Source organism: Vipera ursinii (genome assembly GCF_947247035.1).
Source record: "Vipera ursinii genome assembly, chromosome: 5".
Lineage (NCBI taxonomy): Eukaryota > Metazoa > Chordata > Lepidosauria > Squamata > Viperidae > Vipera > Vipera ursinii.
The window spans coordinates 69,402,624-69,415,654 of NC_139518.1; the positions used below are offsets into that span (position 1 = coordinate 69,402,624).

The following is a 13,031-nucleotide window of genomic DNA, read 5'->3' on the forward strand; positions in this document are numbered from 1 at the left end:
CACCACCCCCAGACATTTGATGATTATGGGTCATCAAGTCATTTTCAACTCCTAGTGATCACATAGACATTTACTAACACAGAGAGACATTTAATAAATAACCTCCTTTTGACTTCCCCAGCCATTTATTGACTTCTTGGATAGTCTCATCAGCCCTTCAGAGTCATAAGGACCTCCTTGGGGAACCCTGAAATAGAAGGAAGACCATTTAGCATATTGGGTTTGGATGTGGCTTTACCTAATCTTCCTAATTTCAAGATTACACATTGTTTCAAAAAAATCCATTACAATAATATTAATTTCTTAGTTTTATTTTATTTATTGAACAATTTTGTACCCCATCTTTCTATTCAATTTGGATGCTCAGTAGAGCTTTTTCCCTTGAATGTATCCAGGAGTAAAATTTTTCAGCTAATAAACTGCTGGAAAAGCTAAATAGTTGTTCGATGGCAAGCTACACAGTTAAAAATAAATTAGAATTGAACCTTTCCTTTTGAGTGAGAGGGCATCTTTTTCTGAGAACAGAAAAGCAGAGGAATTCTGGGATGATTTTATCCTTCCATTAATGCTTAAAATGCTTTCCCATGAATATGGCCACCCTCATCTGGAGAGAATATTACTTTTTCATGGTCTGTACACAATTTTTACACGTTTGTGCCTTTTCCATATGGTAAGACCAGGGCTTTTTTTCTCATAGAACATCCAGAACGGAGTTCCAGCACCTTTTTTGGATGGAACCTTGTAGGGTAGGCAAGGCGGGTTGTATGACGTGTGAGTTCCGGCGCCTTTTTCTTTTACAAAAAAAGCACTGGGTAAGACCATTTATATTTACAACAGTAGAATTGTAACCAGAGGAAAAGCATTTGCCATGGGGCTTAGCTATTTAGCACTACAGTATTCTTTTAGCAAGAGAGTATATCTTCCATTCTTAAAAAGGCTTGCCAGGAAATGTAGTACGGAAGCCAGAAAGTTTTACAAGCACACTGTGGATTGAGCTAATTGTTCCATTCATTGGACTAATAAGAATATGATTTCAGGTATTTAGGGACACAGCATGGGTTCTTTATTTGAACATTCCATTGGGACCGTAATATTATTATTTTTAAGTGTTTGTTTTATTTACAGTTACATGTAATTTTTTTTAAAAAAATGTGTACAGAGCAAATATAATAAATTAAGAGCACATGGAAGTGAGTAAAATATGTACATAACTCTAGAGTATAATATTGAAATCCTAATAAGCAATAAAGTATTAACTGTTAAGCAAGGAAAAACCAGGTCTACACATGAACATCCAATTACATTGATTTATTGTTAAACAACCTACTCATAGGAATCTTCTCAGCTAATGATTAGCACCAGCTAGGAGTTAGATAATAGTCAATGGAATTCAAGGAGGGGTTGAACTTAGTCTGCTTGTGACTATGTAGGGATTCTAGGCTGATCCCTCTTTTAACTCTACCCCCAGGTTTTGCCACTCAGTGATTTCAGAAGGCAAACATTCTGGTTCTGAAATGAGGGCTGGTCAAGTCTGGCATAAGTTTAAGCCTTAGAAGTTTCCCCCCCCCCCCGTTTTTATTATGTTATAAATCTTAATAGATCTTGTTGTTTCAATACAGTACATTTTGCACAATACTAATTGAAGATTATTAACATATTTAGATAGCTTAGAGCAGACATGTCAAACTGCCGGCCCACAGGCCAGATGTGTCATGCCGAAACCACGCCCACCCCATTGCCGGCAATGGGGAAAAAGTCCCGATACATCGTGCGGCGTCATGTGACGTTGTGAGTTTGACATGCCTGGCTTAGGGTATTGAAAATAAAGAAGATGAAAAAAAAATCTTTCACTATTAATTACAATTTAAGATGACAATATGACATACATAAAATTATTTAACTTTTTCATCCAAAGTTGAATAGAACATTGAAAAAACCACCACTGCAAATTGCATCAAAGAGTTTGTTATATGATAAAGGCTTTGATCTTAAACTAATTACTTAATATTAAAATCTCGTATATGACTTTATATACGTACATACTTTATATACACATACACACATTGACTCATTAATCAAAAGAAAAATAGATAAATGAAGCAAATTTGACAAAAACTATCCAAGAGTGGAAAGAAATGAGGAAAAAAAGAAGGGTTGGGTTTCTAAATTTCCCCTTTTTTAGAAATCTGCCAGTTGGCAATGTTTTGTAGGCATTTAGCCCCTTTAGAAGCCAAACTGTAGGTGATTACTTGTATATACTAGATAACTTTCTTAAACATTTCTATAAATGAAGTTCTGTAGTTTCTGAGTAGGTTTTTAATTATTTTGCCATAAAAGTTTAAACATTTTTTTTTCTGAGAACTGTGGTTATTTTTATTTAGTTACCTGTACAAGGTTTTATCTAATTGCTGTTTCTTGGATTCAAGGTGATTTCTAATCATAGCAAAATAATATAAAGTCCAAGAAAAAAAGACATTAAAATGCAAAGGAAACTCAGCTAATCAAGGTAGCACTATCATCATTATCATCCAACTGCCCAGAGGAATAATGAGGTCTTAAGAGATTTTCTAAAGAATAGATGATTGGGGTAATGTGTACTCAAGAGTTGAGGTTGCTACATATACAAAATGCTTTATAGATGGCATCTCCCTCCGGCTAGACTTTCCAAAATGTTCCCCGGATTGTCGGCCGATTGTTGGAAGTGTGGTAAAGGGATTGGCACATACTATCACTTATGGTGGGCATGTCCGGAAGTGGTTAGATATTGGATGAGGATCCAAAAATGGATAGAGGAAATCACAGGGTGTTTAGTTGATCTTTTTTATTATTATTATTAAAGAGTTTTACAAAAACAAAATTTTACAATATATCCCCAAATCCCCCCCACCCCAAATCCGCCCACTTTCCCCCCCCCACTTCCCAGAGCTAAATACAGGATTATAGTTATAATAATCATATATATTCTAAATAAAAATTATGCATAATATACAATTAACCAAATTCATAATGTGCTTTAACTCCCCTTTAACATAACTACATACAAAGTACCAATAACAATATCCCACTAAAATCTACTCATAAGCTAAATGAAACTTTTTAATCCCATATTTGTTCTGAATATAATCTATCCATCTCCTCCAAACTGAAATATATCTTTCCTGTGAATGATCTTTCAAGTAAGTAGAAATCTTAGACATTTCTGCAAGATTCAAAACTTTAAACACCCATTCTTCTATAGTAGGCAAACTATCCTTCCAATATTGTCCCACCAGTAACCGTGCTGCTGTTATCATATTCAACATCAAAATAGTTTCTTTAACATCACAATCTACAACAATACCCAATAAAAACAATTGCGGAGAAAACTTTATCTTTCTCTTAAAAATCTTTTGAATGTTCCACCAAATTTTAATCCAAAAAGCTTTTATATTTCTACAAGTCCACCACATATGAAAATAGGTGGCTTCTAAACTACCACATCTCCAACATTTAGACTGTAAATTAGGATACATGTTAGACAACTTCTTGGGATCCAGATGCCATCTATAAAACATTTTATAAAAATTTTCTCTTAAGTTTTGAGCCTGAGTAAATTTAACATTTCTGACCCAAATTATCTCCCAAGTGTCCAACGAAATTGGTTCCTGAATATTTTGTGCCCACTTTATCATACAGTCTTTAACTAATTCCGTTTCCGAATCCAATTCAATTAAAGCATTATATATCCTCTTTATATGTGCACAATTTAAATCTCTAATTTGTTTTTAGTTGATCTTAAACCAGAGACGTATCTGCTTGGCTCCAGGCCTGGAAATATTAAGAAGGAAATATGGTATTTGGTTTTACATATCTTAACGGCGGCAAGGATGGGGTATGCTCAATTTTGGAAGGCAAATCATACCCCGCCGGATGAAGTTATAATTAGGAGAATACTTGATTGTGCAGAAGCAGACACATTGACCAAGAAGTTGAAGGGTAAAGAAGAGACACCAGCATTTCTATCATGGAATAAATGGTATATTTGGATGGATAAAAGATTAAAGAAATGAGGGTGGCTTGGAGGTTGGTCAAAAATGAAGTGATATAGTCTTTGTTAATGAATAAGCTTTGGAGTTGAATGGGTATAAGAGACTTAATGAGTGGAATATAATTGTTAGTTTAGAAGTAGATATAATGTGAAATTTTTGAAATGGTTTTCAATTTTTTGATTTCTTCGTTTTTTGTATATTGTAAATGTGGTTTTTTTTGTCTTTGTTGGTGTATGGTGTGTTTTTAACACGAAATGTAAATAAAGATTCATTAAAAAAAAGAGTTGAGGTTGCTATAAGATGTGAAAACAGCTTCTGAGAAGGGGCATCATGGGGCATTCTTGTAGAGTGGAGATCATCAGCATCTCTTCTCTAAAGGAATATATGGAATGGGTTGGACTTTGCTGGAGGAATTCTATAAATGGAATCTGTACTGTGTAAAGATTTATAGGTAATAACCATGATTCTGAATTGGACCTAGAATTAAACTACCAATCAGTGCAGCAATGTAACTGTGTTAATATACATCAGGGGTCTTCAAACGTGGCCCTTTTATGACTTGTGGACTTCCAGAATTCCTCAGCCAGTGTGCCTGGCTGAGGAATTCTGGGAGTTGAAGTCCACAAGTCATAAAAAGGGCCAAGTTTGAAGACCCCTGATATACATGATTTATCTATGTAACATTGATATCAACTTTGCTAAATCTTAACCTTTGATCCAATCAAAAGCTTCAAGTTGTTTTAAAAGGCAGCCCCGTGTAATAATGTGTTGCAAGATGATGAGGCATGTGCCACTGTTGTGAAGGCCTCTTAGACTAAAGAGGCCGGGAACTGGAATATCAGTTGAAGCTGGAGTAACACTCCTCCCTTGCCATGATCTCCTTCTACTGTTCTAGTGGGAATCATGAGTTCAAGAGGACCCTCCCCCTTCAAGTCATGAACCCAATCCTTTTATCGGAGGGTGAGTCTATCCAGAGCCAAAACTGGATACAGGAAAGTCATGGCTCAAGCCTATAGAATTCATGCCACAGGGGGCTCTGTCTATATCCATAGACTCTTCCTGAAAGAACTCAAAAGAATCCTAGATGATCTCACAAGACATTGTCTGAGTTAATCCTATTAGACTTTGCCCAACTGGTGTCCATCTCTGAGTGAACGTGAGCAATTCTATTACGTCAGTGTTCCTGCAGTGGATCTTCGTCTTCATTCTTCCCCAAAGGCAGAGTGTCATCTTAGACAGAGCCTCTAAATGAACATCTGAATATGCAGGAAACAGAGAGACGTGCACATGTATCTCTCCTCTTACCACCCTGAAACACTGCCAAATATAGCAGGCAACCATATTCATTCACCTTCTTTTTCTTCATTATTGCTCTCTTCTTCGGCTTCATGTCCTGCAGCTTCTGAATAACTAAAGAGCCTGCTGGATTCTGCACAGGGCAGTTAAATGAAGCAATATAAAAATAAAATGATATAGGCACTTAAAAATAATTTTTTCTAGGGATTCCTTTAGTTTTCCATGGCAGATTATGTGTTTCTTTCCCCGCTTGTCTGTCCAAAAATAATATTTAACATTGGTAAGAAGATCTTAGAAGGGAAGAAAGAAGGAAAGAGCATGATGTCAATTTCTAGTGTTGATCATGAGATCTTTGTTCTGTGAACTTTCTGCTGTCTGACACTGTGATGCTTGATATCCGGAATCCACTCTTCCAGATAAGATGCACTTGGAAGTTTAGAGATGGTTGCAGCTGCAAATTAGAAAATTATTGAAAGAGAGGAAAGAAATCTAAAACAGTAAAGCAGAATTAAGTAAGCAGCTTTAGAGCAGTTGACCATGAAGGCACAACCTGAAGTACAAAAGTACCTTCTAGGTTTTTGTCTTAGAAAACGTTGAACTTTTGGAAATAGGTTGGGTTGGTGGATTATGCATTACTTGGAGCCAGCTTCATCAAGTTTGCTATCCTGAAGTGTGGAGTAATTCTGAATTTTTGTCTTGGCAGGAGAATGTGTCGCTGGCTGATGTTCTCTCGCTGCAAGATAGCTGTCTTACTGAGCAAGCTATCTGGGCTATTTGCCTGGAGTGTGCTCTCTCTTTGAAGAACATTGTCCAGTCTACAATCTTCCAGACACTTTGCATTACCCCTGACACTTTGGCTTTCAACACCAATGGCAATGTGTGCTTCATGGAACAGATCAGTGGTAAGTATGTAGGCTGGTAGGCGATTTGTTGAAAAGTAAAAAAAAAAATCCCACTGAGAGAATGTAGTAAAACATTATATTCTCTCTGTCAGATTTCTACATGGATTTTAATTAGAGTGTGAACCATAATTTCTTAAATGCAACAATGAATGTCAGCTCACGTCAAGCTAAATTAGGTTATAGCTACTAAATGTATGTTCATTTAGGCGTTATAGTATTGAACAAAGAGTACTAGATTAAATTTTATGTGGTTCTAAATTTATTTCTTTGATCTACACTGTATTTTCCAGAAGATTTTATGCAATAAATGCTACCATGCTTTTGTATGAAAGTTTTTAAATGTAAAATAGAATCTGAGAGCCAAGAGAGGAAATATAGATAGAATATATAATGAACACTAAATATATAATCTAACTGGAGAAAAGCTGACGTTAACTAGCTCTAGTGGTAACATACATTATTTAATATTTAAAAAGCTCAAGCTAGCAAAAATAACTCCCCCCCCTTCCTTTATGTGTGTTTTATTTTATTTATTCATTTAAAACTTTTATATAGCTGCTCCCTCTTAAAACAACTCTGGATGGCTTGCAACTAATAAAGCACTATAAAAATAGTATAAAATAATGCAAACTGTATAAAAACCAACAGCAATAAAACTAAAAACAGAAAAGCCTGGTGCGACACCCACATTCTCCTCCCATCCTGAGGTTGCCAGGTTTTTTTTTATTGAAAAGTTTTTCAATACATTTTATCTTTAACAAACCCTCCCCACCCCCTCCCCCCCTTCCCAACCCAACCCTCCCCCCTCCCCCCTCCCCCCTCCCCGACTTCCCAGAGCTAAATACAAGGTATAAAAGTAAAAAACAATCATAAACTACCATATGCTAACAACAATAAACTATTAGGTCTATCGCACTTTAGCTCTTATAAAATGACTACAAGCAATATAAATATCCCATCAATACTTATTCAAATGCTAAATGAAACTTTTTAGTCCCATATTTATTCTGGATGTAATCAATCCATATCGTTGTTGCGAGTGGTCTTTCAAATACGCCGAAATCTTTGCCATTTCCGCCAGGTTAGAAACTTTTAAAGTCCATTCTTCTATAGTCGGCAGTTCTTCCTTCTTCCAGTATTGCCCTACTAAAAGTCTTACTGCCGTAATTAAGTTCAACATCAACTTAGTGTCCACAACAGTAGTATCAGTAATAATACCCAATAAAAACAATTGCGGACAAAACTTTATCCTTTTCTTAAATATCTTCTGCATATTCCACCAGATTTTAATCCAAAATGCTTTAACCTTTTTACAGGTCCACCATATGTGAAAATACGTTGCGTCTTCGCCACCACATCTCCAACATTTAGGCTGGTAGTTCGGATACATACTTGCAAGCTTTTTAGGATCTAAATGCCACCTGTAAAACATTTTATAAAAGTTCTCTCTTAAATTTTGAGCTTGCGGAAATTTTACGTTTCTCACCCAGATCTTTTCCCAAGTATCCATTGTAATAACTTCTTGAATATTCTGAGCCCACTTTATCATGCAATCTTTAACAAGTTCTGTTTCTGAGTCAATTTCTATCAATGCAAGATATATCCGTTTAATATGTGCTGGACTAGGTTGCCAGGTTTTAAGGTCCAGATATTGTGATCTCTGGAAGGGTAAAAGGGTAGAGACCTGTTAAACTCAGGGAAGTGGGTGTTCCATAGCAGGGCTTTTCAACCTTTTCACCCATTGTACCACTTTTTGGATATGGCAACATCCGAGTACCGCCAGTCGCCTAGCAAGGTGTCAAAAATATGATGACCAAAAAAAAAAAAAGGAAAAAAGTGATGAAGTACAGGTAGTCCTCGACTTAAATCAGTTCGCTTAGTGACTGTTCGAAGTTACAATGGCAGTGAAAAAAGTGCCCCCCCAAGCGACAGCCGTGCAAGGCACCTGCCTGCCCGTCGCTCTTCCTCCTGTCCAAGGTTTTCACTGTTGTGAGCATTTCTGTTGAGGATTGGCAGCGGGGGTGGGGGAGTATTTGGTTTTTTATTTCTCTCCCCCCCCCCCGCTGGGTGGTTGCAGCAGGTTTTGGTCACTTCACATGACCCTGGGACACTGTGACCGTCATAAATATGAATCAGCTGCCAAGCATCTGAATGTAAATCACAAGACCCTGGAGATGCTGCAACATTCCAGCTGATCGGCGCTTCTTCTGGGCTAAGCAGAAGCATCAGGATCAATGCCAAGCTCCAGCTGGAGCCCTGACAGCCCCGAAGAAGCATTGATCCTGACGCTTCCACTGAGCCCTGACAGCCCTGCAGCTCCAGCCAACCTCTCGCTTAGACTTGTGCGGTGCTGCCACCGGTTCAGCTCAATCCCCTCCCCTGCTACCACTTTTCTAGGATGGTCGCGTACCACCTGGCAGGTGCCAATGTACCACAGGTGGTATCCGTACCACTAGTTGAAAAGCCCTGTTCCATGGGATGGGGGCTGCACTAAAAAGATATCCTTGAAAGTTCCCACGAGATGGCAATATTTAAAGGAAGGAAGCTGGAGGTTTTTTGTTTTTGTTTTACTTTTTTTGTTGTTTTTTTAGTGCATGGCGATATTATATTAGCCAGGAAATGACAGTGCTAATGCAGAGTAGTAGTCTGGCTACCTAACATTGCTAGCCCTATTTGATTCACACTCGGTGGTGTCCCAAGATGCACTACAGGGGGTGAGGTAGCTCTGTACCAGAAAGAAAGGTGAGCGGCTTTTCTGCTGCATCATCTGGAGCCCTCTCCCTCCACCAAAGTCCCCTCACAAATGGGTGTCACAACTGGAAAGGCCCAGCGCCAGCAGGATTGTAACCATCCGCAAGAAGTGCCAGCTTGTCTCCCCACCGAAATGTACCTATTTACTCGGATATAGCATGCTTTCAAACTGCTACCTGGGCATAAGCTGAGGTGAGTGATGGGAGCTCACTCCCCCAGGCAGTGCTGGGACTTGAACTGCTGGACCAAAGACCATCTCTGACGTCATTAAGCCACTGAGCCACTGTGCCTCCCAAGGGACCTGGACTGTGGCCCCTCTCTCCATTCTGGTGGGATGGATAGCTATTCTCTGGGAGAAGCTGTTCTCCAGATAATCTGGTCCCATGCCCTGTAGAGCTTTAAAGGTAATAATCAGGACCTTGAATTGCACCTGTAAGAAAATTGGGAGCTAGTGCAGTTCATGCAACAGAGGCAATATTTGTGCATTTATTACCAATTGGCTAAGATAGCATGGCTATGCGACAGAATGTATTGTGGGAAATTAGAAATAAGCAAAAGTATAGTATACTGATGGAGGACTCATCATATTTGAAGCTATCTAACATTTCAACTTCTTGGTATAACCAGAGACAAAGGAGCGATAATATATACATACATACACATATATATATATATATACTCCCGACCTGTGCTCCTTCTGACGTGATCTAAAAACTTATTTATTTGAACAAGCCGGCCTGGCCTGATGGGTTTGGGGTTTTAATTACTGTTTTAATTAATTTATTGTATTCGGGCACAATTGTTTAATTTGTTTTTAACTTTTGTATTTTGTATTTTTGGTATTTATTGCCCTGTACACCGCCCTGAGTCCTTCCGGAGAAGGGCGGTATACAAATTAAATTAAATAAATAAATAAATAAAATATACACATACACATATATACATACATACATAGACACACACAAACACACATACATACATACATACACACACAAACACAAATATATATATATATATATATATATATATATATATATATATATATATATATATATATATATATATATATATATATATATATATATATATATATATAGACACACACACACACATATACATATACATATACAGACACACACACGTGTGTGTGTGTGTGTGTGTGTAGGTTTTTGGATTGCTAACAGAATTAAAGGGAAACTGATATGATAATTTCAAACTTATTTGTTCTCATCAGTCAGCCATACCCTTCTGAGATTCGAACCTGGGCCGATTGCACCTTAGGCAATTGTTCTAACCGTCCCAGGTTCGAATCTCAGAAGGGTATGTTAGCAATCCAAAAAATTTATACAAATATGAGCTGTCACTGCTGTGACTACTGCCTGTGGATGGCCTTGGGTTAGGCTGAAACAGGAAATAATATTTGTCCCGTGTCTGGGACTAAGCAAGTGTATTCTGAATGCTTAACAAACATTTAACACATATCTTCCTTGCTTCTCAGCTAACAGAGAAAGAGAGAGAGCCTATGGCCTAGGGGTTAAAACAACTGCTTAAGACACAGTCGGCCCAGGTTCGAATCTCAGAAGGGTATGGCTGACTGATGAGAACAAATAAGTTTGAAATTATCATATCAGTCTCCCTTTATTCTTTGTTAGCAAGCCAAAAAATTTACATATGTATGTATGTATGTATGTATGTTGTTAGCTGTGAAGTCGTGTCCGACTCATCGCGACCCTATGGACAATGTTCCTCCAGGCCTTCCTGTCCTCTACCATCTTATGGAGTCCATTTAAGCTCACGCCTACTGCTTCAGTGACTCCATCCAGCCACCTCATTCTCTGTCGTCCCCTTCTTCTATTGCCCTCAACCTTTCCCAGCATTAGGCTCTTCGCCAGTGAGTCCTTCCTTCTCATTAGGTGGCCAGAGTATTTGAGTTTTAGCTTCAGGATCTGGCCTTCTAAAGAGCATTCAGGGTTGATCTCCTCTAGGACTGACCGGTTTGATCGCCTTGCAGTCCAAGGGACTCGCAGGAGTCTTCTCCAGCACCATAGTTCAAAGGCCTCAATTCTTTGGCGCTTAGCCTTTTTTATGGTCCAGCTTTCACTGCCATACATTGCAACTGGGAAGACCATAGCCTTGACTATATGCACTTTTGTTGACAGGGTGATGTCTCTGCTTTTTAGTGTGCTGTCTAGATTTGCCATTGCTTTCCTCCTCAGGAGCAAGCGTCTTTTAATTTCTTGGCTACAGTCCCCATCTGCAGTGATCTTGGAGCCCAGGAAAATAAAATCTGTCACTACCTCCATTTCTTCCCTATCTATTTGCCAGGAATTGAGAGGGCCGGATGCCATGATCTTGGTTTTTTTTTTAATGTTAAGTTTCAACCCAGGTTTTGCACTCTTCTTCTTCACCCGCAACAAGAGGCTCTTTAGTTCTTCTTCACTTTCTGCCATTGGAATGTTATCATCTGCATATCTTAGGTTGTTGATATTTCTTCCAGCAATCTTAATTCCAACTTTTGATTCCTCTAGCCCTGCCTTTCTCATGATGTGCTCTGCATGTAAGTTAAATAGGCAGGACGACAGTATACAGCCTTGCCGGACTCCTTTCCCAATTTTGAACCAATCAGTGGATCCATGCCCAGTTCTCACTGTTGCTTCTTGGCCCACATACAGGTTTCTCAAGAGACAAATAAGATGGTCTGGTATGCCCATCTCTTTAAGAACTTGCCACAGTTTGTTATGATCCACACAATCAAAGGCTTCAGTATAGTCAATGAAGCAGAAGTAGATGTTTTTCTGGAACTCTCTAGCTTTCTCCATGATCCAACTTATGTTGGCAATTTGATCTCTAGTTCCTCTGCCTCTTCGAAATCCTGCCTGTACTTCTGGTAGTTCTCAGTCCACATACTGCTGGAGCCTAGCTTGTAGGATTTTAAGCATAACTTTACTAGCATGAGAAATGAGTGCAATGGTGCAATAGTTTGAACATTCTTTGGCACTGCCTTTCTTTGGAATTGGAATGTAAACTGATCTTTTCCAATCCTGTGGCCACTGTTGAGTTTTCCAAATTTGCTGGCAAATTGAGTGTAGCACTTTTACTGCATCGTCTTTTAAGATTTTGAATAGCTCAGCTGGAATACTGTCACCTCCACTAGCTTTGTTGTTGCTCAGCTTTTCTAAGGCCCACTTCACATTCTAGGATGTCTGGCTTGAGGTCAGTGACCACCTCATTGTGATTATCAGGGACATTAAGTTCATTCTTGTATAGTTCTTCTGTGTAATTTTGCCACCTCTTCTTAATCTCTTCTGCCTCTGTTAGGTCCCTGCCATTTTGGTCCTTTATAATGCCCATTTTTGCATGAAACATTCCCTTCATCTCTCCAATTTTCTTGAAAAGATCTCTGGTCCTCCCTATTCTATTGTTTTCTTCTATTTCTTTGTACTGTTCATTTAAGAAGGCATTCTTATCTCTTCTAGCTATTCTCTGGAATTCTGCATTCAATTGGGCATATCTTTCTTTTTCTCCCTTGCCTTTCGCTTCCCTCCTTTCCTCAGCTATTTGCAAAGCTTCCTCAGACAGCCATTTTGCTTTCTTGCATTTCTTTTTCTTTGGGGTGGTTTTGGTTGCTACCTGTTGTACAATGTTGCGAACCTCTGTCCATAGTTCTTCAGGCACTCTGTCTATCAGATCTAATTCCTTAAATCTATTTGTCACCTCTACTGTATATTCAACAGGGATATGATTTAATTCATACCTGAGTGGCCTAGTACTTTTTCCTACTTTCTTCAGTTTAAGCCTAAAATTTGCAATAAGAAGCTCATGGTCTGAGCCACAGTCAGCTCCTGGTCTTGTTTTTACTGACTGTATAGAGCTTCTCCATCTTTGGCTGCAGAGCATATAGTCAATCTGATTTCTGTGTTGACCGTCTGGTGATGTCCATGTGTAGAGCCGTCTCTTGAGTTGTTGGAAAAGAGTGTTTGCTATGACCATTGTATTCTCTTGACAAAATTCTATCAGCCTGTGCCCTGCTTCGTTTTGTACTCCAAGGCCAAAC

The 13,031-nt window shown here is 38.6% G+C and overlaps 1 protein-coding gene across 1 annotated transcript in view; it reads left to right on the plus strand.

The window, feature by feature from the left end:
- The window catches only part of KNDC1 (kinase non-catalytic C-lobe domain containing 1), a gene marked incomplete at its 5' end in the record, with an annotated part of 88,212 nt that overhangs the window by 6,196 nt on the left and 68,985 nt on the right, over window positions 1-13,031 (plus strand). The window contains one exon of the mRNA XM_083363312.1: window positions 6,028-6,226. Within this exon, the coding sequence (XP_083219438.1) occupies window positions 6,028-6,226 (199 nt within the window). The remainder of the gene's footprint in view (window positions 1-6,027; window positions 6,227-13,031) is intronic.